The sequence below is a fragment of the Nelumbo nucifera genome, chromosome 2 (assembly GCF_055504915.1).
Source record: "Nelumbo nucifera cultivar China Antique chromosome 2, China Antique-T2T, whole genome shotgun sequence".
In the NCBI taxonomy this organism is placed as follows: domain Eukaryota; kingdom Viridiplantae; phylum Streptophyta; class Magnoliopsida; order Proteales; family Nelumbonaceae; genus Nelumbo; species Nelumbo nucifera.
The window spans coordinates 91,806,821-91,833,101 of NC_142650.1; the positions used below are offsets into that span (position 1 = coordinate 91,806,821).

At 41.8% G+C, this 26,281-nt stretch overlaps 1 protein-coding gene across 1 annotated transcript; it reads right to left on the bottom strand.

Annotated features, from left to right (window-relative positions):
* On the bottom strand, positions 1-26,038 carry LOC104590186 (mitochondrial fission 1 protein A-like). The gene is made up of 5 exons (XM_010248740.3): positions 25,879-26,038; positions 3,859-3,994; positions 3,516-3,637; positions 560-623; positions 1-471 (listed from the first exon to the last, which is right to left on the bottom strand). The coding sequence occupies exons 1-5, from the start codon at positions 25,969-25,971 to the stop codon at positions 386-388; spliced, it is 501 nt and encodes a 166-aa protein (XP_010247042.1). The 5' UTR covers positions 25,972-26,038; the 3' UTR covers positions 1-385.
* Positions 26,039-26,281: the final 243 nt, after the last annotated feature.

Sequence of the window (26,281 nt, forward strand, 5' to 3'; positions counted from 1 at the left end):
TTGCATTTTATACTCTACAATTTTCTCATAAAGCATTCACTGAAACTGTTTATACCATTCACATAATCTTACACATGCAAAGTATTAACACAAATGGACCATTAGATGCCAGAGTTGACCATCAAAGCACATCCATTCATGTTGCTTCAAAGAAAGGAAATCTCCACCAACCCGACTACCATAAACGTTTGCAGAACCAGAGGTTTAGCTGTCATTATGTGAACTATATATTTTTTACACATTATTGTAAAGCTAAATGAAATTTCAAAACCCATCTGATACAGAACAGGATTTTTGAACCAACAAGATTTTTACTGTTTGGCACGTTTAGGCATAGGCAAAGATTATAGTAGTTATGGACACGTCTGGCGCACAGGAGGTTTGGTCACTTCTTACGGGCCAATGCTGCAGCAATCCCACCAGCCAAAAGCCCAACAGCCGTTGCAGCAATGCCTATGCCGATTATGCCATCTGCATTTCAACACAAGTCCTAGTTCTCATCCAAGAAATGCTATAGAAAGATCTAAAAATCAGAAATAAATAGGTATTTGTCATTTACCTTTAGAGATTTTATCCTCAATCACCTTCTTCAGGGTCAGAGCCTGTCTCCAATCTGCTGCAATCTACAAAAACAAGTCCATCTAGTACATTCAAGACTTTTATAAACAACATAAAAGTAAAGTTTCTGCAGATTTTAAAAGGAAAACTCTAACAATGAGATGTAAAATGTTATTGTACAGGAAGTTCTTATTCTGAAATAAACCAACTAATGAATTGGTTATAAAAAGCCAACTAGAATCTCAGAAGATTAATTGCTGAAATTGTGAACTGCAACTAGTAAAGAATACTAACAGCAGATAGAAAACAAGAAAAAGTGAGGTAATAGTTGGAAGATTGAAGAGAAGAAAGAAATTAATACATCTAAAATGAGCTTAGGAGTATTATTATTTACATAATGATATTTGGACCTCTTCTATTACTTCTCATTGGCATATGAGTATTTTGTATTATTTATTGATGACTGTACTAGGTACACATGGATTTATTTTCTTCAGCACAAATTAGAAGTCTTTCCAACATTTCAGTTATTTCACACCATGGTACAAGTTCAGTTTCAATCTTGTGTACATATCCTCCGCTCAGATTCAATGGAAGAGTACACTGATAGAGACTTCCTATCTTACTTAAAGACTAATGGGGATACAAGTTCAATGAAGTTGTCCAGATACCCCCCAACGAAATGGAGTGGTTGAGCGCAAGAATGGGCATGTCCTTAGTGTGGTGAGGACCTTATTATAGGAGTCACATGCTCCCCCTTCCTTTTGGGTGGAGGCAGCTAGTACGACTATGTTCTTGATCAACTATATTCCTTCTCCGATTCTGTCAAATGTTTCTCCTTTAAAGAAATTGTTTGGTTGTCCACCGAATTTTTCTTCTCTTCATGTGTTTGGTTGTCTATGTCTTGTACTTCTCCCCTCTTGTGAGCGCTCCAAATTATTTTCTCAACCTGCTATGTGTGCCTTTGTGAGTTATAGACCTGACCATAAGGGATTTTTATGCGATGATCCATCTGTCCAACATATCTATATCTCCCGTAATGTTGTTTTTCTTGAACATGTTTCTTTCTTTGTTGGTGTTGCTAAATTACCTGCTCCTTCAATTTCTATCTTGTATGACTTTGATTCACAAGGCAATTCCTCTTCGATGGCTATGAAGGATCTTCTTTTCTTTTCTTGTCTTCTCCCGCAAGCACCAGACCCTACACCTGCACCTCCCCCCCTTTCTACCGATTTAGATCATCCCACTGTTCAGCTTCTAAGTGATACTCTTCTTGTTTCAAATACTCCTCTTACTTTTGAGAAGGTGAAGGATCTCAAGAGTTTAACTAGGTAGCCATCCTCTTGGGCCAACCTCCATCACTTTAGTAGTCACCTGATCCGTGATGACTATATCCCCAACTAAATGTTCCACTTACTCAAGACTATCTTCCCAGCATTGGTGTAGGTATTCAGTGGTTGAACTCCAACTGATGAATTTTTCTACTTCAATGGACATTTTCCTTGGCTTAGTTCATTGCTATGATCCAGCTGTGCTGCTGTGGCACCAAAACCTCTTCTACCACTATATTTCTAGACTGATGCAGATCTTCTTTTCGAAGAGAATCACACCCAGATTCCTTTTTCTTCCTTTTGTTACCACTATCTTCTTGCCATTCTCATATCTTGTGACAACCCAAACCCAATCACCCTTCAACTTCCCCTCCCTTCTTCAACTCTCCCTGACGTTATGGAACCCCACTCCCTTCGAGCTATGCCTCCATTTTCCAAAAAATACGCCTCACCATTTGTAACCACTTGTTCTAGTTCCTCTCTTTAAACTCCTCATTCAACGTCTTGAAGAAGTGGTCCCCATCCCTAATTTTATTTTAAGCTTACCTAGTAATGTCTATTTCTTGTCTCCTTCACCCACCCAATCACTCGATTTTTGGGCTTCCATTGGCTCACCCACGTTACCCACCACTTGTCCACCATTGAGCGATCCACTCAACCCAACCTCATCCACATTTTCATCTCTGCCCTTCGAATCTGCTACCTCATCATCTTCTTCTACCAAGCTTCTCTTTGACTCCCTTTCTCCTTCCACCTTCTCTTCTGTTATGAACCTAGAAACCACTCCAGCTCAATCCCTTCTACCCAGCTCCTTACCAAACACTTCAACTTCTACCTTCCTTTCTTCACTCAAGCCTTCATCCTCCACCTTTAAGAAGGTCCCATCTACTCCTTCAACTATGATTATCAAACCATATCATTCCCCTGCAAACTTAAAGTTTATCTTACTTGGAATTGTAGAGGTATCCTCCACTTCAATCATTATTCTTGCCATATCAAGCTTCTCCCATGTTCTGTTCTTGTCATCAAACTTCAAGAATCTACTGTAGCGCTTACCAATCTATTCAAAGGTTAAAATGCTCCAACCATGTAATGGGATGCCCACCACTCCAATCCAAACCGCATATTTTCTCCTGCCTGCAGAAATCTCTCCGGCCACCAGGAACCACCAGTCCAATCTCATATCAAACTCTCTTCTTTCTGATTCCAAAACCCACTGTGTACTATGGAACATGAACAGCATTAATCCTATGTTCAATCTTCTCGCCCCCATGACTTTCTCCTTTCCCCATTCCTAAACCTCCCAAGCTTCCATTTTCTTCGCCTCTATTTCCTTTCCAACAACTCTGCCTACCAAGCTCACCTGCAACACTCGCATTCTTTCACCCATCTTCCCAACCCCCCTAACATTGATGACAACCTCCTTCACGCGAGTTTCCTTCATCCTCTCCTCGCTTCCCTCATAGTTCTAATATCACAGTTACTGAATGACTAGATGATGCAGTCTACATGGCCCTAAACTAAATGGTTGGCAATTAGTTAACATTTTGATTACACTGACTGCAACTGTAAATAAAACAAAGTCAAACAAACCATTCAAGCATTTAAAGCAGAAAAGGATCAAACCTCCAAACATCGTTCCACAAGCTGCCGGCTCCTTATATAATCACCACTTCTGTAATGCCCCACTGCTAGAAGAAAAAGCTTTTCTCTCCTTTGCAGAGAGTTTTTTGTAGTGGCCAAGGAAGCTGCAACAATAAGTTGATTTTATTCATCCTCGTACCAATAATGCCATAAAAAAGAGATGACACAAATTAAGTCTGCTAATTCAATACAGAAGTTCAACAGAATCAGAACAAGGTAGAACATATAGCACACCCTTATAAGTAAAGGAAATGAGAGAGAAAGAGCATAAAAAGTTTTGAAATGTAAAAGAGAAGAAATATCCAGTTGACTTTATTTATACCACCTTCAAGCATCGCTATTCCACGCTGAACATCTTCTGGCTGCCTTGAGTGAACAAGGGCCCATGACAGCCGCATGATGCTCTCATTTAAACCTTCCTCTGATACACCACTAGCTTCTGCAACTTCTCTCTCACAACCCTGACAATGCATGAAAGTTATGAACATGGTAGCAGAATGACAGAAGAAAAGAAATTAATGTCAGCAATTAAGGTAGTGGATTTACAAAAGAATGTATAGCATATCTTTGCAGCATCTGGTATATAAAATCCACTAAAGGAGAAAATAAGGCATCATCAGATGGCAATGGCCAGTGCTTAAAAATGCATGAGGCTCTGTTCCTGAACCTTATGTTAAGGTGTTAGATGGCACTCAAAGAAAATGCTTCAAGATCCAATCTTTGAGGCTCAAACCCCCAAGTTCAAGTTCACATATCAAAGTGTGGATTAAGGCTTAATCAGTTTCCTCTTTTTATCATTTTTGGTGATACCAAGCCCCTCTCTCCCCCCAAAATGATGAACCCTGACTTTATCTCTGCTGATAAGCATAAGCAATTTGTTGAGATTATGTATTGTGGGCAAGGACATTCTTCCCCTTCCAAATTTTTTTGGGCACCCATTCAGGGGAAACTTTGTAATTTCTCCAACATTAAGTTAAATGTTTGTTTGGGTATGTGAATAGGAACACCATGATTCCAATTTATTTCTTCTTCCACACTTCCAACTCAATTGTACAACAGTAGCACCAGTACAGCTAAAAGCATCGACTACTCATCAATCACAAGATCAACCATACAGTTCATAAGAGTGGTACCAACTACCAATGTGGATGATTTCACCCTTGTATGTTTATAAAACCATTACCAATTGAATGTAGACAATCAAATGTTAGTTGATCCCCACAATGTTATATTGGTATGCAATACAGGAACCAAATTTCCAGGTATCCAAAGGTGATGGTGGGTCAAGTATAATCATGGAATAATAAAATATCAACAAATGAAATATTAAATTACATAAAATATTTTGAAATACATTAAAACTAAGAAATTTAGGGGCCGTTGCCTGATGCAATGGTAAAATATTGGGCTAACAAGTGTGAGAACATGAATTCAAGATGGATAGTGGCTGGTTGTTCAGAAAATACAAAAGTTAGATCCATATCCAGTCCACCCCAGCAAAGATCCCAACTAGTCAGGGCCAGCATTGGGTAATGGCCCTTACAGTAAAAATAAGAAATTTAAAGCAAAGCATGGAAAATCAAAGTCTTGGTACCTTGTTTTGATGCATGTTTTCTCAAGACACATTGTCTGAGAGTAGTAGGTACAAGCATCTTCTGTTGAAATCAGTGTTTTAAAAGTGTTAAGGCACAAAAAACAAACAAAAGGGGGAATTTTGTACCCAAGGCGCAGGGTGCAACGCAAGGAACACACTTTTTCGAAGCATGGTGCAAAAATGCAAAAAAAATGCTAAATTTTCAAAAATGCCAAAAAAATTAATAACAAAAAATTAAAATTATATATATATATATATTAAACATAATACCAAAAAAATCAATCTCTTTATACTTTTCCCAATTGCATTACTTCAAATAGCTAATGTGATGTTAAACATTATGCATTCCTAATTCTATGAACTGCCTTTGTACCCAGCCCCTTGAGGCAAGCCCAAACAAGTTCATATCATGGTCTTAAATTCTTAATCCGTATTGTATCGTAAACCCTAGAAATACAAATTCAAATGGCAATGGCACCCAAAAACGAAAGAAAAAACAGATATAAAGAAAAGAAAACAAAGAGGACACAGATTTACGTGGTTCAGCTTATAGCCTACGTCCACGGGCGAAAGAGGAGCAGAAATCCACTATGTAATCTGTAATGGAGATGAATACAAAGTTGTGCATTCACAACCTCACTCATAGAAAAACCCTAAACCCCAAATACACCCAAGTCTCTCACTTCTCTCACAAGACAAAAGACCAAGTATACAAGAGAGAAAACCCCCGAAATACATAACTCTTTGTATTCAGTTAGGACCCATAAGCTCAATATGGATCAGGTCCATACCACCACGGGGGCAGGGCTCCAATGGTGATTTATGGTGGACTATGCTTCCACCACAAGCCACTATGAAATTTTGCCTTCAAGTTTTTTCAAATTAATTCAAAGCGGATTCATGAAGTGGGTCACCACAATGAATTCAAGGCACAATAATAACGCTTATAAAAAAATATTTTAAAACTCAAGGTTCAAAGTATCGATATTGGTCGATACGCCGGTAGGGTGTATCAGCCAGTATTGGTACTCTTTTGTTGTTTTTTTTTTATTTCTTTTCGAATCTGGTTCAGAGGGGCCGGTCTACCCCCTGAACCACTTGTCGACCCGAAACACCCCCTGGAGGGGTGTATCAGGAAGGCTCTGATACGATACTTTGAACCTTGTTAAAACTTTAATTTTCTTTTCAAAATATCTTTTACTAAGATGATGAATGAGCAACATTAACAAATGTGGGGCCCACCTAGCCCCTATTCACTAGGCATAAAAAAATAGAACAAAAATAAAAAAGATGCAAATTTTCAAAAGGCGCATGCCTAGGCTGAAGTGCAAGGCACACCAAGTGCACACATTCTGAAAGTATTGCACATGGGGGCTAGGCGAGGTGCATACCATAAAATGTGCCTTGCCCAGGCGCACCTTTTTAAATCACTGCTTGAAATCTACTTGGAGCATTAGCACATTACAAGAGGTACTGTTTTTTTTTAAGATAAATAAAGAAAAAAAAATATTAAGAGATAAGAAAGAAAGAAATACAAACGGTGATAAGAAATCACCACAAATAGAAGAAAAGACAAAACCTGCCCTAACAAACCTCAACCACACCACTCCCATCCCAAAAAAACTAAATTGAACAACAAACCGACCCAACACTTGTCGCCCAACTCTCCATCTAGAGACCTCACCTTACATACCACCCAGACTTACTTTCTAACCTGTTTTCTCTATTGCTACAGTAGTCCGAACCAGTAGAAGAGGAGGAGGAGAAGAAGAAGAAGAAGAAGAAGAAGAAGAAGAAGATGAAAGAACAGTCAAACATAATAGGTTAAACCCTATTAGCCGACCCTTAATAATGATTAGGCTCTAATTAGTAGTATAAAGACTAAACTGCTCCCACTTAAGTATGGGACAGGAAGTCTCTATAAAGACTGCCACATAAGCACATAACTTAACAGAAATCAATTAACTAATCTACCCTTATTTGGCTAGCTCTAACACTCCCCCTCAAGCTGGAGAATATATGCCATATAATCCCAGCTTGTTACATATATAGTTCACTCTCCCTAAGCTTAAGCCTTTTGTAAACAAATCTGCCCACTGATTACCTGAGCCCACATGTTCTGTGCTTATGTCTCCAGTAAGGACCTTCTCCCTCACAAAGTGGCAATCAATCTCTATGTGCTTTGTTCTCTCATGAAAAACAGGGTTGGATGAGATGTGGAGTGCAGCTTGATTGTCACAGTACAATTTCATAGGTTTATCCATGGAGATCCCGATTTCTTGTAGGAGATTCCTCAGCCATACTAATTCACATGTAGTGCCATGGCTCTGTACTCGGCTTCAACACTGCTTCTAGCCACAACCGTCTGCTTCTTACTCTTCCATGTCACAGATTTCCTCCAAGAAATGTGCAATAACCTATAGTAGATCTTTTATCAAACACAGAGCCTGCCCAATCTACATCTGTATACCCAATTACTTCAAGTTTTCCTCTTGGTTTGTACAATAACCCATGGCCCGAAGCTCCCTTCAGGTACCTTACAATTCTAAGAACTGCATCCCAGTGAGGTATACGAGGGTTCTGCATAAATTGGCTCACCACATTGACTGCAAAGCAGATGTTTGGTCTCATGATAGTCAAATAGTTCAGCTTCCCCACTAGCCGTCTATACCTTCTAGGATCATCAAATATTTCCCTTGTATCACTGCTCAACATTTGGTTCCATAGGAGTTTCAGCCGGTTTTGCACCTAACAGTCCTGTTTCATCCAGTAGATCAAAAACTTATTTTCTTTGGCACAGGTTTACACCTTGTCTTGATCTAGCAACTTCTATACCCAAGAAATACTTCAATGTCCCAAGGTTTTTTGTTTGAAAATGATTTTGTAGAAAGACCTTTAGTTTATCGATCCTCAATTTGTCACTACCAGTTATGACAATATCATCCACATAGACCACTAATAAAATCTTTCCGGCTTCTGAATCATAGCTGAACACTGAGTAGTCAACCTGGCATTGTTTCATTCCAAAATTCTTCACCACTTCACTAAACTTCCCAAACCAAGCACGAGACGATTGTTTCAACCCATAAATTGCCTTTTTCAGTCTGCACACCTTACCATCCTCCCCCTGAGCAACAAACCCAGGTGGTTGCTCCATATATACCTCCTCCATAAGGTCACCATGAAGGAAGGCATTTTTAATGTCAAGTTGAAACAAGGGCCAATCATACATAACTGCCAGGGAAATTAACACACGGACAGAGCCAATCTTAGCCACTGGAGAGAAGGTCTCCATATAGTATACTCCATACAACTATGAATAACCTTTAGCAACAAGTCTGGCTTTCAGACGCTCGACACTACCATTTGGCAAGTATTTAACAGTATACACCCATTTACAACCCACAACATGCTTACCAGGTGGAAGAGTAGTGAGCTCCCACGTGTGAGTATGCTGAAGGGCAGAGAGTTCCTCCTCCATTGCTTGCCGCCACCCAGGTGAGCTAAGAGCCTCTTGGACATTCTTAGGTATAGAAATAGATGACAATAGTGAAACAAACTGGCGATGTGAGGCGGAAAGGCGAGATACTGAAACAAAATTGGAAATGGGATGGAAGGTACAACTATGTTTACCTTTTCGTAAAGCAATGGGTAGATCAAGTCTTGAGGGTTCAGGGACAGGAGCAACAACAAGATCCGCAGACAAGGTAGAAGCTGGAGGAGGAGCCAGTGTCTGTCGATGAGTATACACGTGCCGGATCGGTGGTCGTTCAGTAGGGATCTGCACGGGAGGAGGTGAAGGGTCAACCCCAACAGGAACACCCGGAACGGGATCACAGACTGGAAGAGGAAGAGGAAGCAAAGGTGGAGACACAGATACTTCAAGTCCCGAGAAGGTCACAGACTCAAAAAAGGTGACATCAGGACAGACATAGCACTTCCGAGTAATGGGATTGTAACACTTGTACCCTTTTTTGAGTCCGAGAGTAGCCAAGAAAGACACTTAATGGAGCGTGCATCCAGCTTGTTTATTCCAGGATTCAAATTGTGAACAAAGCACACACAGCCAAAGATACGAAGTGTTAATGGAAAGGGAGACAAGGTGGGGAACAAGATAGAGAAGGGAGACCGACCATGAAGAATAAAGGAGGGCATCCGATTAATGAGGAAACACGCAGTAAGTACAGCATCACTCCAAAACCGTTTAGGAACACTCATATGATGAAGAATAGACCGAGCAGTTTCAAGGAGATGACGGTTCTTTCGTTCAGCCACCCCATTTTGTTGAGGAGTGGATGCACATGAAGTTTGATGAATGATGCCATGTTGTTCTAAACGAAGTAAGAAAGTATTCACGACCATTATCTGAACGAAGAACGTTGATTGGAACACCAAATTGTGTACGTATTTCAGCATGAAATTTTTCAAAAATGGAAAATAATTCACTCCTTTCCTTCATTAAGTAAATCCATGTCATCCTTGAACAATCATCAATAAAAGTGACAAAATACTTATAACCATTATAAGACTATTTTGATCGGGCCCCAAACATCTGAATGAACCAAAGCAAAAGGACTCAACATACGACTTTCAACTCTAGGACTAAAGGGAACACGACAATGTTTCCCATACTGACACGACTCACACTGTAACGACGACAAATGACTCAAAGACGGAACCAGTATCTTGAGTGCCTTGAGAGATGGATGTCCCAGTCGACAACGCCACTATAGAGGAGTGAGAGAAGTCTGAAGTGCAACTGACGATCCACCACCGTCAAGGTAATACAATCCACCAGCCTCCTGCCCCCCACCAATCTTCTTCCCCGTCTTGAGATCCTGAAAAACACAAAAGGAAGGGAAAAATGTAATAGAGCAATTAAGATTCTTGGTTAATTTACTAACAGACATAAGATTGAATGGAAATTTGGGGACATATAGAACAGATGATAAAGAAAGAGAAGTCGTGTCAACATTACCAACACTACAAATAGGAGAAGAGGAACCGTTGGCAAGGGTAACAGTTTGAGATGTGGAAGTTTCAGAGAGGGAAGAGAACACACCTGGAGTCCCGGTCATGTGATCAGAGGCTCCAGAGTCAATAATCCAGGGAGAGGGTTTGGATGACAGACAAGCTATACCTGAGTGAGCAAGGGTGGCAGTAGTATGCTGTGAAGTAGTCTGGAGGAACCGCTCATACTCATCACGCGGTACACTCACCATCTCCTTCCTGGAAACAGATGTAGATGTGGAAGGAGTTAGATCTGTTGGTTATCACTGACATCAACCCCACCAGCTACAGCATGATTGGCCCATGTAGAAGGAGGGCCATGGAGATCATAACAGAAATTTACCGAATGTCCGTCCCTGCCACAATGGGTACACTTCCTTGTAGAGTTACTTTTTCCTTTTCCACGACCTCCCCCTGAGTCACGACCACCACCACAGCCAAATACGGAACCACCACAACCTCCTCGGGAAGCATGTCCTCCCCCTTTAGTACCACGTCCACCTCCTCTGGCTATCACAAATGCTGATCTGTCAGACTCTGTAGGTCCCAAAGAAATCCTACGAAGTCATACAAACACTTCCTCAAGTGTAGGAAAAGTAGAGCCCCCTAATATTTGGGCCCTAACTGGTTCATATTCTGATTTCAACCCCACTAAGAACCTAGTGACATCTAGTTGTTCCCTCTGTTGTTGCTGAACCTTAACATCTGGAGTGATGGGATGATAGACATTGAGTTCATTTCTGAGGTTCTTCATACTGGCATAGTACTCTTCTAGGGTTTTATTCCCTTGCTGCAAATCAAAATACTCCTGATAGAGTTGATATACCCTTGTAGTATTATCCTGCCCAGAATACAGCTTTTTAGCATGTTCCCATATGTCCTTAGTGGTATCTAAGAACATAAAGTTGGCACTTATTTTGGGTTCCATACTATTCCATAACCATGTTATGATTTGGGCATCTTCCTGTTCCCAATCATCAAACCCTGAAGAGTCAGCTGGTGGTTTATCTTCCTTCACATGCTTCACTTTCCTCTTTGCCTTGAGAAAAACTTCTACTGACTTGGCCCATGGAACATAGTTCTCACCATTAAGTTTAATTGAAATCATCTGTACACCCAAATAGTCAGAGGGAAACACCACACTAGGTTTCTGATCACTATAGCCATCTCCAGTTGCTTGCTGCCATGACGCTCTTCCAATGCTGCTTCTAATCTGAATTCCCAGTCACCAACTAAGTACTGCTGTCAGGAGTTTGATGTTCCAGAAACTACAGCAGTCCCCAAACACGATGATAGGTACACAAGCTTTTGTTCTTGTTCACACCACTACTGATTTCACAAAACCATGAATCACACTGACATTAATTCAGCATTTACTGACCACATACAAGCCCTCTTACAGCTACTCAACAGAGAGTGTGCATCACAAGCACCACCACACAGCCACAGTTGTCACACATGGTACAGACCTATCTGACCTTTTTCAGAGGGCACTACAAGTCCAAAGAAAACTCAACTAATGCCACTGCAGTACCCCTTACACCATTCGGCCACCTGCAGTAACCCTTACACCATTCGGCCACCTACAGTAACCCTTACACCATTCGGCCACTGTAAACATAGCCTGTTCTTGAACCTTTTTTCCAAGAACCAAGGCAACAAACAACCTAGTTCTCTAGGTTCTGATCAGTCCTCGCAGATTTTTTGAAGACTTTCAGCCTAGAAATATCAACAGCACAAAAAAAAGGAGGTAACCAACCTTCTTTTGAGAGCTTTAGTCGACCATTCACTGCTGAAGTTATTCCCTTGAAAGAAAAAAAAAAAAAAAAAACAGATTCTGCACAGAGAAAGAGGAACTGGGGTGTTCTCAGACCTAGGCCGAACTTGTGTTCTCCATTGTCAGCCCAAAAAGAAGAAAAAAGAAGAGGCCACAAATAGAAAGGAGCAGGTCACGAATCTGTGAGGAGATTAGAGGGCAACGTCCTGCTTTGATACCATGTTTTCTCTGTTGCTACAGTAGTCCGAACCAGTAGAAGAGGAGAAGAAGAAGAAGAAGAAGAAGATGAAAGAACAGTCAAACATAATAGGTTAAACCCTATTAGCCGACCCTTAATATTGATTAGGCTCTAATTAGTAGTATAAAGACTAAACTGCCCCCACTTAAGTATGGGACAGGAAGTCTCTATAAAGACTGCCACATAAGCACATAACCTAACAGAAGTCAATTGACTAATCTACCCTTATTCGGCTAGCTCTAACATAACCCAAAAAAGAACAATTTTTTTTTATCAATAACAAAGATTTCATTAACCAAACAGAATAATTAAATACAAAGGAGGGGAGATAAACTTTCTTAACTCCCCCAGCAAAGGCAAGAGACCTCAAAGTGAAAAAACCAAAATTACAACTGAGCCCAAAATAAAGATTCCCTAATCACCCCTTGTTTTGCTAACCCATCTGCAAATGAATTAGCATATCTCTTCACCAGTTGTACTTTATTTCCATGTCCTTAGCCAACCACCTGAACTTTTTCCATTCATTGGTGCAGTTCCATAACCCAGCCTTGTCTTCTCTCAACCACCCCATTACCACCTCCGAGTCCCCTTCAATTACAAGCCACCTAATATTCATTTCCTTAGCCCTTTGAACACCTTCCAGAGCCGCAAATATCTCAACCCTAAGAGTCACCCGCTCCAATCAGGCTTGAGAACATGGCTGAAACAATTCCATCTCATCCCTAAATACACCCCCAATGCCTGAATGCCCAGGGTTCCCTCTACTGCTGCCATCAAAGTTCAACTTTGCAAAACCAGTGGGGGAGGGATCCAAGACTGACAAAGACACGTTTTTCACCTGAGCAGAACTAGCAATCCCTTTCCACTTCCTCAGCAGATCATCCACTGTAAAGTCTATGAATAACTCCAAGGACTTCAACCAATGTACCACCCTGAAGTGAATCAAGTCAACTGCAACGTTAGGAACCTCTTGCTTTTTATTTACAATTCTTAGTCTTCTTGACCCTCTTGTTGATTCCAACGCCCAATTATACCCCCTTTCAGTCTAGTAAACACCTTCAAAACTAGCATGGATCTGTTGAATTTTTTATGCCCAGATGTAAATCAGTCCTCTAAAAACTGATGTAAACTTGGAAAAATTAGAGAGAAAAGAGGAAGAAAAGAAGAGAACAGAAGTACAAGAGAAAGAAGATGGAGAAAAGAGGAGGAAGAAGAAGAAGAGTTTGAATATCCCTTCCCTCCCTTCTCTAATCCTTACACTAAACTTCAATCTTAACATAATTACAAGTATGCCCTTAAGTGGGCGGCCAGCTAGGCAGTAACATAAAGAGAACTAGCAAAAAAGAAATAACAGACCCATTAAGATAGGCCCATTAGCTAACAGATAAATTAAACATACTACAAGAAAAGATACTAGGGACCATTCGGCCCAATCTCTTTACACTCCCCCTCAAGCTGAGCATAGATGTCAATCATGCCCAGCTTGCTTATATAGTGTGTCAGCTTCCCTCTCGGAACTCCCTTGGTCAAAATATCAGACAACTGCTCTTCTGAGGTGATGAATGGCAAACAAACTTCTCCTGAGGAAACTCTTTCCCGTATAAAATGTCTATCAACCTCAATGTGCTTAGTTCTATCATGTTGAACAAAATTATCTGCAATATTGATAGTTGTTTAGTTGTCACAATAGAGCATCATTGGCTTCTCATAGTCAACCCCCAATTCTTCTAAAAGGGGTCGTAGCCACAGTAATTCTGACACACCATGTGCCATAGCCCTATATCTGCTTCAACAGAGGATCTGGCAACTACAAATTGTTTCTTACTCCTCCATGAAACAATGTTCCTTGCCACCAAAGCACAATAACCCGAGGTGAATCTCCTATCATCAATACATCCTGCCCAATCAGCATCAGTGTATGCTTCCAGCTTCATGTGTCCATGTCTGGCAAATAGAACACCTTTCCCTGGAGTACCTTTCAAGTAACATAGAACTCTTTCTACAACAGCTAAATGAGTAACTCTAGGAGAATGCATAAATTGACTAATAACACTCACTGCATAGGAAATGTTCGGCCGATTCATGCAAAGATATAACAACTTCCCAAGCAATCTTTGGAACACTCTCCTATCAAATAAAAAGTTCACCATCTGTAGCAAAAAGCTTATGATTGGGATCAATAGGAGTGGAGGCTGGTTTAGCAACAAGTTTACCAGTCTTAACAAGGAGGTCAAGGACATATTTATGTTGAAAAATAAAGATACCATCCTTAGATCTAGCAACTTCAATCGCCAAAAAATATCAGAGATCTCCTAAATCCTTGATCTCAAATTTAGAGTTAAGAAATCTTTTGAGTTTACTGACTTCTTGGGTGTCATTACCCGTGACCACAATATCATCAACATAAACCATCAAAAAGGTCACCAGAGAGCCACTTCTTTTCAAGAACAGGGTATGATCATATTGAGTTTGTGTGTAACCAAATGAGACAAGAGCAGCCCTGAACCTCTCAAACCAAGCCCGAGGAGACTGTTTGAGACCGTAAACGGATTTCTGCAGTTTACACACCTTCCCCTGCATTTCCTTTCCATACACCCCTGGAGGCAAAGACATATAGACCTCTTCATGTAGATCTCCATTCAATAAGGCATTTTTAACATCAAATTGGTGGAAAGGCCAATCAAAAGAAGCAACCAAAGATAACAAAACCCAGACTGCGGTCATCTTAACCACAGGAGCAAATGTCTCAAGATAGTCAATACCATACATCTGAGTGTAGCCTTTAGCAACCAGCGTGGCCTTAAACCTCTCAATAGAGCCATCAGAGTGATATTTAATGGCAAATACCCATTTACAACCCACTGGATCCTTCCCTTCAGGCAAGTTAACAATATCCCAGGTATGGTTCTTATGCAAAGCATCCGGTTCAGCCATCATAACATCCCTCCATTCAAGTTTAGATAAGGCTTCTAGTACAGACCTGGGTATCACATGGGAAGAACAGAAGCAAGAAAAGAGTAGTAGGTAGGAGATAGAAAGCTATAAGACAGGTGTTTGGAGATACAATGGGTTGTACACTTCCGCTTGCCCTTGCGGAGAGCAATAGGAAGATCAAGGTCTGGGAAAGAAGTAGATGGGTCAAAGGAAGGCTGACCTGTTACCTCAGTGGTGATGGGAGGAGCAAGAGGCTCTTCTGTAGGAGTGGAAACAACTTGTCCATGTCTGAATTTGTGCCTTTGGTACCACCATTGAAGAACAGGATAGGAAGAATTACAGGAGAATGAGGTGGAGGAAGAGGAGGAACAGGAATATTGGAGGTAGGCCCAGTGGGAGAAGTGGACACCTCATGAGATGACTCAAAAGGAACAGGAAGAGGAACTGTTGGAGACATAGCAAAGGGTTCCTCAGATTTCTCCCCCTCAAGAGGCATACTAAAGAAAGGAGTACACTCAGCAAAAGTGACATCCCGAGATACGAAGCAAGTAACATTAACTAGATGAAAACAGTAATATCCCTTCTGTGTGGGGGCATATCCCAGAAAAACACATTTACGAGCCTTAGATTCAAATTTGTGCCTTTGATGGCTGTGAACATGCACATAGCAAGTGCACCCAAAAACACAGAGAGGAAGAGAGAAGAGATCCTCATCCGAAAAGACAAGGCTATGTTTTGAAGCCAAGAACCCGGGAAGGCATACAATTAATCAAAAAGGTAGCAGTAAGGACAGCATCTCCCTAAAATTTTATAAGAACATGGGACGCAAAAAGAAGGGATCTGGCAACTTCAACCACATGCCGGTTCTTCCTTTCCACCACTCCATTCTATTGTGAAGTGTAGGAACAAGAACTTTGATAAATAACCCCAAAAGTTTCAAGATAGGCTGAGAGGGTTTTCTCAAAATACTCCTTAGCATTATCAGAACGGAATATTTTGATCCGGGTGTTAAACTGGGTAAGAATGAGTTTATGAAATTTTTGCACAATAGTTGGTACTTCATCCCTAGATTTCATGAGATAAATCCAAGTGTAACGAAAGTAATCATCAATAAAAAGGATGAAGTACCTGTAACCCCCATAGTAGGCAAATGATATGGCCCCCACACATCAGAGTGAACAATATGGAAAGGAGAAATAGATCTTTTATTGCTTACTGAATAAGATTGTCTACAATGCTTTGCCAATTCACACGACTCACAATGAAGACTTGATAAAGACACTACATTAAACATATCTGGAAATAAATGACTCAAAGCAGAAAAAGACAAATGACCAAACCGAAAGTAACATAACATAACTTTGTCAACAGACTCTGACAAGACTGACTCCAAGGCAACTCCATGAGGTGGTCCAAGAGCACTATCAAGTGTGTCCAGCAAGTATATTCTGTTTGCCTCATGGCCACTCCCAATTATCCTCTGAGATTGTAGGTCCTAAAAAACACAATGAGTGGGAAAAAAGATTATTCTACAGCTCATGGATTTAGTCAAGCTACTAACAGATAAAAGATTTGTATTAAGTTTAGGGACATGAAGGACAGAGGATAAATAAAGGGTGTCAGAGGTTTTTATATCCCCTTTGCCAGAAGTGGGAGCAAGAAACCCATCAGCAAGGGATATTTTCTCTTTACCAGAGAGAATGTGGTATGAACAGAAAATGTTAGACAATCTAGTCATATGGTCTGATGCACCAGAATCAATGACCCAAGGAATTTTATGATTACCTGAAACTAAAGCATGGTTTGTAGAAGCACGAATACCTGAGTGAGCAAATGCTGATGATGATGATGTATTACCTGAAGAGTGAGATGTAGAAACAGTAGACTCCAAGTGATTTAACAGCCTTCCATACTTTTCAAATTCTGCCTTCATTGCTGCCAATTGTTCAATGGTTGACTTCTCTTCACTCTCCTTACTTCCTCCTTCCGGTACTATGGCTACATTAGTTGCCTTAGGCTTTCCTATCTGACTGCCCTTCTTAAAATTGTTGTTATTCTTAAACTAGTCAAGAAGAAGATCAAGATGAAGCTTCCAGCAAGTGTCCTTCGTATGCCTCGGTTTCTTGCAATATTCACATACCTGCTCCTTCTTCTCAGTTGGACCCTTCGGCTTTATTCCAGCATGTGCAAAATGTTCTGTAGGTGGACTCTGTAACTGAACCTGCCACCTACTCTCCTCACTACTCACCATAACATATACCTGGGAAAGAGTAACCTCATCTTTGGCCAGAATATTTTGCCTAATGATGTCAAACTCAGGGTTGATTCTAGTAAGAAATTCAAAAACCCTGTTTCTTTCCACCAACTTCCTAAACATTTTTGAATCATTCTTAGTCTCCCAAGCAACACTCTCCATAACATCAATTTCCTACCATAAGGATTTCAGTATAGAATAGTAGATTGCCGCACTCTTCTCCCCTTGCCTTAGGTTCTTCACATCACTTTTCAGCTTGTAGACTCTAGCCACATTCAACTTCTGTGAATAAGTTTCAGTAACACTATCCCAGATCTCCTTGGCAGAGGACATCTAGAGATAATGTTGACTTGTATGAGGCTGCATAGAGTTGACCAACCATCCTATGATAGTATAGTTCTCCTGCATCCATTTCTAAAATTCAGGGTCTATCTCTTCGAATTTCACTTTACTGCCTATGAGGTACCCTAATTTTCCTCTACTACAGACATAAATCCTTATAGACTGTGCCCAAGCAAGATAATTTGTCCCATTTAGCTTGATTGTGGTCACACTAGTCAAAATGGAATCTACCGAGCCAAGCCCAAAAACCGGCACCTACTTAAACTCACTTCCGTATTGCTCCATTAATCAAACGAAAATAAAAAAACCAGAAATTTGGTCTTTATAAACTTATTGAAGTCAAACCAGTACCCAGATGCTTGAAAACTAGGGTTTCACTGCGTCCGACTGTTGGGGAGAAAGAGAGAAGATGCAGCCACTCCTACCAGAGCTTCCCAATCTCTTCCAAACCTGAACTGCCATCTTTTAGAAGTCAAAAGACACCTCCCAAGCATAGAGCACCACACCCAAAGCTTCACTTTTACTTGTAACCTCGAAAATCTCTAATCGGCTAGGGTTTTGGGCAGAAACATTACAGCACCACTTCTTGGCAGGCCAAGATTAAACTCTCCAAACCCTCTACCAACTTGGCAAAAGATCCTCCGAACTATAGAGAACCTATCTCTCCATACACTCTCTTAATCGAAGGGTGTATGGGAAAAGAGAAACAAGAAAAGAAGGAAGAAAGAAACCTGCTCTGATACCAAGATGTAAATCAGTCCTCTAAAACTTATGTAAACTTGGAAAAATTGGAGAGAAAAGAGGAAGAAAAGAAGAGAAGAAGTACAAGAGAAAGAAGATAGAGAAAAGAGGAGGAAGAAGAAGAAGATTTCGAATATCCCTTCCATCCCTTCTCTAATCCTTTTACTAAATTTCAATCTTAACATAATTACAAGTATGCCCTTAAGTGGGCGGCCAGCTAGGCAGTAGCATAAAGAGAACTAGCAAAAAAGAAATAACAGACCCATTAAGATAGGCTCATTAGCTAACAGATAAATAAAACATACTACAAGAAAATATACTAGGGCCCATTCGGCTCAGTCTCTTTACATGCCCAAATATTTTAATTGCATTAGGATGACCCTCACCAATCTTTCCATCTCCATTCACCCTTTCAAGCTCCAAGACTGCATTCTTCTCGAATACTTTCTCTGTTGTCACACTACCTCCCGTATATTCCAATATTTTACTCCTTTCTGCAAACTGTCATCCTTCCCCTAGTAGAAGGAGCCTCGAAAGTTGTTATGTCCATCAAGGTTTTAAAAACCGACCCGGAAACGGAACCATTCTAGCCACCGGTTTCTGAGTCAGCGGTTCAACCGTCCAGGTCAAACGGTTCGGACAGTTTGAATATTTTAACAGTGATATGTCATCTTACCCATTAAATTGGAATATTAGGGTAAGATGCATATAAATATAAGAGAAAATAAAGATGGAAAGAGAGGTATTTGAGAAGTTGTCGGCTGAAAGAGTTTAGAAGAAGGAAGAGGAGGAGGGCTTGAAAGGCTGCAGCGGCAACGACGACGATGACTTATAGAGGCGACAGCAACGGCGACGGCAATGGCAATGGTGGCAATTGTGGCGGCGATGGTGAAAAACTGAAGTAGATCTGAGATTTCTCAGTCTCACATCTCACTCTCTCTCGCAGATCTGTCATCTAGAGTCTAAACTTCTCTCCCAGATCTCTAAATGTGAGATCTCTCTCACTGTCTCACACATCTCTCTCAGTAGATCTCAGATCTGAGAGATCTTCTACCCTTTTCATTTTGTTGTGACAAGTTAATAAACCGCAAACCATTCTCCGGGTCGAACGGTTCAACGGTTCGTTGACTAATTCAACGGTTTTTTACTAGAGACCAGGTTTGGGGTAAAACGAAACTGGTCGCCTGAACGGTTTTTGATCCGAACGGTCCGACCGTCCAGGTCAACGATGATTCGAAAACATTGATGTCCATCTTACCGACTTTCAAAGATTTACTTGGGTCCCCTTCCACTTCCAAGAAAGCTTTCCTAAAAAAATCCTCTCCACCCAAGAAGAATAATCCCATCATTTTACCTACCCCCACCTCTTTGCTGATCATCGTTTCCAAATTGTTTGTTCTTCCAACTTCATAAATCTCATCAAGCACGACCTCATCATCCTCATCCTTTTCTGTTTCTAAACCATCCTCTAGAGGAGTCGTTCTATATTTTCTCCTCTAATAGATCCTTGTTTCATTTATTTCAAACTCTTCATTTCCTTCCCTTTCCTCCACATCTTTATCAAGGCCATTATTATCCAATTCCTCTACCGAGCTATCCTCCACATCACTTGCAGCGTTCCTTCAGATTTTCTCATCCACTTCTCTTCCCTCATCTTCCAACCCCTCCATATTTTCCTCCCTTTCATCAACAAAAGCTGATCCGAACCCTTGCCTAAAACCTTGAACCAACTATTGTAGGACCCTACCATCATGAGAAAGTCATGGCACACCAAGTCCATCCGCTTCATCCTTTTCAATCACTTTCTTCTCCGCTCTCTGAGAACCAACATTCAACTTCCTGTTTCCACCATTTACATCATCTCCCCCACGAGCAAATGTAGAGGAATATGATATATCCTCAACGGTAATCTTCATCTCCCCTCCCAAGCTAATCATGTGCTCACTTAACATCTCATGTGCCTCATCAATAATCACTAAACCATTATCCTTAGGCCTCGTCTCTTTATTCAACCCATCGATTTTGGGCTTCTCAGAAACAAGCCCATCCGAACAACATGTTTTATTACCTCCCACGTGACCCCTATAAATGTCACACCCAATAGCTTGTTCCAAACCCTCATCCCAATTTGACCCGTTAACCCAATCCAGCCCTTCCTCCTGTGACCTCTTAAACTTCCCAACCAAAAAAGCAGGCTCTATCATCACTAAATGGCACCACTAATATTGAAGAAGGTTAAATTTATTCATTATTTCATCCACAATCAATTTCTTTTTTATCAATAACAAAGGATTTCATTAATTAGAGAAAAAGGAATAAATCCATAATTGATTTCCAATCAATTACAAGCAGTGTTAATGGCACCACTGATGAGGTCAACGAGACCTTGGCCCGGCATGAGTCAAGCTTCGACCAGGTGAACATTGTCTTACAAGCAGTGTTAACCGAACTCCAAGCCTTCCGAGCCTAACGAACCACTCCCAAGACCAACCCCTTCGCTCATGAAGAGGCCTCACACCCACATACTTCCCGTTCCAGCTCCGTCCATGATCACCCTCATCAACACGTCAAATTGTCATTCCCGAAATTTAATGGGGATGACCCAAGCGGCTGGATTTACAAGGCAGAGCAATATTTTGATTTCCAAAATATTGTATCAGACCAACAAGTGCAACTAGCTTCCTTCCATTTGGAAGGCATCGCCTTGCAATGGCACCGGTGGCTGACAAAACATCGCGGACCACTTACATGGGAAGAATTCTCCAAGGCTGTGCTACAACGATTTGGTCCAACCGACTATGAGGATCCGTCGGAAGCTTTAACTCGCCTCAAGCAAACTACAACGGTGGCAGCTTATCAAGAAGCCTTTGAACGGCTCTCCCATCGAGTTAACGGCCTGCCCGAGAGTTTTCTCATTGGCTGTTATGACATCCATATAGACGTGAAGATTAAGCAGCCTAGAACCTTGATAGATACGATTGGAGTTGCTCGACTGATTGAGGAGTGGAACCTACTACAACGGAAATCGAACCAGCAAGTTCGATCCCAACCAGCCGTAGTATCCCAGAGGGGGTCACCCAACCCAATGGCGGGTGTGCTCGGGCCTCCACCAACCCAGCGCACGAACCAGGTTCCCAGCGCTCCACCAGCAACATTCCGGCGGCTCACCAACCAAGAGGCGCGAGAGCGTCGCGAGAAGGGACTATGCTACTACTGTGATGAGAGGTTCACCGCTGGCCACCGTTGCGAACGTCCACAGTTATTCATGATCGAGGATCCCATACAGGCGGACACGGAGAATGACGAGGCAGAGGCAGAGAACCAAGAAACGATTCCTGAGATCTCCTTCCATGCAATTGCAGGAGTTGAGCACCCGCAAACCATATGCGTTCTAGGTAAGCTGAAAAACAAGAACGTGATTGTGCTTATTGATGGCAGCAGCACCCACAACTTCATTGATCAAGCCATAGTCTCTAAGTTCGGGTTACCAGTGAACCGAGACAGAGAATTCCAAGTTATAGTCGCCAACCAGGAAAAGATAGAATGTGTGGGGCAGTGTTGGGTTCTCACTCTCGCCATCCAAGGGCATCCCATTACTGTTGACTACTACGTTCTCCCAGTTGCGGCATGCCAGCTGGTATTAGGAGTACAATGGCTAGAAACTCTTGGACCCATCGAGATGGATTACAAACAGCTGACCTTGACATTCAAGAAGGGAGGAGTCTCTTGCACCTTCCAGGGAGTGGGACGAGCCAGCATCGAAGCCTTGACCGACAAAGAGTGCAATGGATTACAAGGTATGGGGTTCCTTTTCCAAATAGTTCCTTCCAACTGCAGCAGCCAACCCAGTTGCTATCCGCCTGAGATGGACCACATCCTAACCGAGTTTTCTCATGTATTTGAGCCGCCCACCAACCTACCTCCTAAACGACCACATGACCATCAAATTCTGCTCCTTCCCAGCAAGGGACCAGTTAGTGTGAGGCCATATCGATACCCATATTACCAGAAAACGGAAAAAGAAGAAATGGTGAAGGAACTTCTGCAGTCGGGATTGATAAGGCCAAGCAACAGCCCATTTTCATCACCGGTTTTGTTAGTGAAGAAGGCTGATGGAGCTTGGCGATTTTGCGTGGATTACCGAGCGTTGAACGACATCACGGTTAAAAACAAGTACCCCATTCCGGTGATTGATGAACTATTAGATGAGCTCCACGGGACCAAGTTCTACTCCAAACTAGATCTATGATCCGGGTACCATCAGATTCGGGTGCGAGAAGAAGACATTCCTAAAACAGCCTTCCGGACGCATGAAGGGCATTACGAGTTCTTGGTGATGCCGTTTGGCTTGGGGAATGCACCTACAACCTTTCAAAGCCTCATGAAGACCTCTTCCGTCCATACCTCCGGAAATTTATTTTGGTCTTCTTCGACGACATTCTGGTTTATTCGAAATCATGGGAAGACCATATATCTCATTTGCGAATTGTTCTAAAAATATTATCCTCTAACCAATTATTTGCAAAAATGTCAAAATGTCAATTTGGTGTTTCGCAGGTCGAGTACTTGGGTCATATAATTTCGGAGCAAGGCGTGTCAGTTGATCCAACCAAAATACAAGCTGTTCTCGAATGGCCTACACCAACATCGGCAAAGGGGGTCCGTGACTTTCTCGGGTTAGCAGGATACTACCGGAAGTTCATCCGCAACTTCGGAAGCATAGCAGATCCCTTGACCCAACTATTGACCAAAGGGGGATTTCAATGGAACGAGACAGCAGAGCTGGCCTTCCAGTAGTTGAAGAAAGCACTCACTTCACCAGCAAATTTGTGATTGAATGCGATGCGAGTGGAACTGGGATTGGTGCAATCCTTACCCAGCAAAACCGACCGGTGGCCTATTTTAGTGAAGCATTGAAGGGTTCAGCCTTGGCACTATCCACCTATGAGAAGGAGATGTTAGCTATTGTCAAAGCCATTAAGAAATGGCATCCATATCTGCTTGGTAAACCTTTTACAGTCCACACCGACCAAAAAAGTCTTAAGTATTTACTCGAGTAACGGATAACTACACCAGCACAAACGCGGTGGTTGCCAAAGATACTTGGGTATGACTACGAGATCGAGTATAAGAAAGGGGTTGAAAATCAAGGTGCGGATTCCTTGTCGCGTATGGCCGAATTTCAATTTCTGTCCATCTCTATACCACATGCAAATTGGTGGCCGACGCTACAAAAAAAGGTCAAACAAGACACATTTTATGAAGAATTGATGAAAAAGCGACCCTCCCACAAGTTGCTTCAACGAGATGGAGTGTAGTTCAAGGGGGACAAAATTTATTTGAGCCCCGCCTCCACCTTGATTTCAAAGGTAATGGCGGACTGCCACTCATCCCCAATAAGAGGACACTTTGGGTTTCATAAAACCCTCTCTTGTATCAAGACAGTTTCATTTGGCCTAACATGCGTCGGGCGGTGAAAGAATTCTTGCAGCAGTGTGACGTGTGTCAGCGCTTCAAAACAGATTGCATGAGGCCAACGGGATTGCTTCAGCCGCTACCGACACCCACTCAAATGTGGACAGATCTCAATGGACTTTATCGAAGGGTTACCTCCTTCCAATGGGTATACGGTTATCATGGTAATTGTGGATCGATTGACAAAATATGCCCACTTTATCCCCTTAAAACACCCATTCACTGCCACGACAGTCGCTAAGGCATTTGTCGCCAACGTTGTCCGCCTACATAGAATTCCGACATCAATTGTTAGCGACCGTGACAAGGTATTTATCAGCTCATTTTGGCAAACACTTTTCCAAATGCATGGGACGAAGTTGTGTATGAGCTCAAGTTACCACCCCCAAACCGACGGGCAAACCGAAGTTGTTAACCGAACGTTGGAGCAATACCTACGATGTTCCGACATCAATTGTTAGCGACCGTGACAAGGTATTTATCAGCTCATTTTGGCAAACACTTTTCCAAATGCATGGGACGAAGTTGTGTATGAGCTCAAGTTACCACCCCCAAACCGACGGGCAAACCGAAGTTGTTAACTGAACGTTGGAGCAATACCTACGATGCTTTGTAGGTATCTAGCCGCGGAAATGGTTAGAGTGGATTCCTTGGGCAGAGTACAGCTACAACACATCCACTCACTCTTCCACCAAGATGACACCCTTCGAAGCAGTCTACGGTATCCCACCCCCAAGTCTGTTGACCTATGTACCGGGCACTGCTCGAGTAGGGGCAGTTGATGAATACTTACGTGACCGGGACATCATCCTACGCGAGTTGCAACACAACCTTCAGGTAGCTCGGAATCGGATGAAATTTCAAGTGGACCAACACCGACGTGAAGCTTCATTCGTCGCAGGTGATTACGTGTATGTGAAGTTGCAGCCTTACCGGCAGACTTCGGTGGCGTTTCGGCGTTCTTTGAAGCTCGCCCCATGGTACTTTGGGCCATACCCAATCATCAAGAAGATCAGTTCGGTGGCCTATCGATTAGCCTTGCCTCCTGGCTCTCAGATCCACAATGTGTTTCATGTCAGTTTACTACGGAAGCATTTGGGACCAGTCACCCCAACTTCCACCCAGCTACCCCTAATCTCGGATACTTCGACCATCCTTCCACAACCGGAAGCGATCTTAGATCGTCGTATTATTCACAAAGGAAAATACCGTCCAAAATCTGAAATTTTGGTCAAATGGGTAGGGGCACCAACCGAGGACGCAACCTGAGAAAATGAATGGCGTTTCACCAAATCATATCCTGACTTCCTTGTGGACAAGGAACCTTTAAGGGGGAGGAAATGATACGTGCATGTGCATGCATGCACTAGGCAGCAACGGCAGCTGGAGACTCGGTCAAAGTCGATAGCAGCAGGAGACTCGGTCACAGTAGTTCTTAGTTATTGGATAAGCCTTAGCCATTCTGTTTCAATTCTGTTTAGTAGATAAGCCTTGATTTCTGTTTTAGTAGATAAGTCAATTCTGTTTCTTGTTGATAAGCTCCTAAGATCATGGGGCGGCAGTTCCTATCTTAACTCCTAGTTTGTAGCACAATAAGGCTATAAATATAGCCTGAAGAAAGGAATAAAGGCATTGGCTTTCCTACAACCGAATTCCCTCTCTCTCTTCTCCTTATCCTACTCTGAATCTCTCTCCCTTTCCTGAGAACTTGATCATATCATAATGATAACAATACCTACTTCCAAAATAAATTCTCACAGACCAAAGTATTTACGGACCTCAAAGAAAACAGATAGAAAGTTAAATTACGAAAGAAAAAGCAAAACAAATTGAATAGGCAATTTTAATTCGGTCGCAAAAAATGTACAAGAAAATGGAAAAAACTAAAACGAAGGGCAAGAGAAAAAACAAACCCTAATTCCCTCCAATAGATGAAATGAAACAATCCTCGGATCTTTATTAATTAAGAAGAAAACTTACAACAATGATGTCTCGGTCGCACCAAGGCATCTGATCTCCACCGCTGAAAAAAGTTCCAATGGATTCAAAGAACTTCCCGATCGTTGCCTCCATGGCTACTGCCGCGATACAAATCCTACGAAGAAGAAGGTCAGCGTCCCAGACTCACAGTTTAGTTTTTTCACTGATTTATAGGTTTTGGATTTCTTGATAAGGTGAAACGTGCGACAAGGTGAGAGAAGTTTTAAGGGGAAAATTACTGATAAGCGCTCTTTTTAAATTTTCATTTACAATTAAACCCTCGACGATGGGAATGGGATTTACAAAAAGGTGTAAACGGCATTCGAAAATTGTTTTTTATTCTTTATTTCTTATTCACTTTCTTTCTCTCTCTTCCGCTCTCCCTATCTCTTGCTCTCTTTCC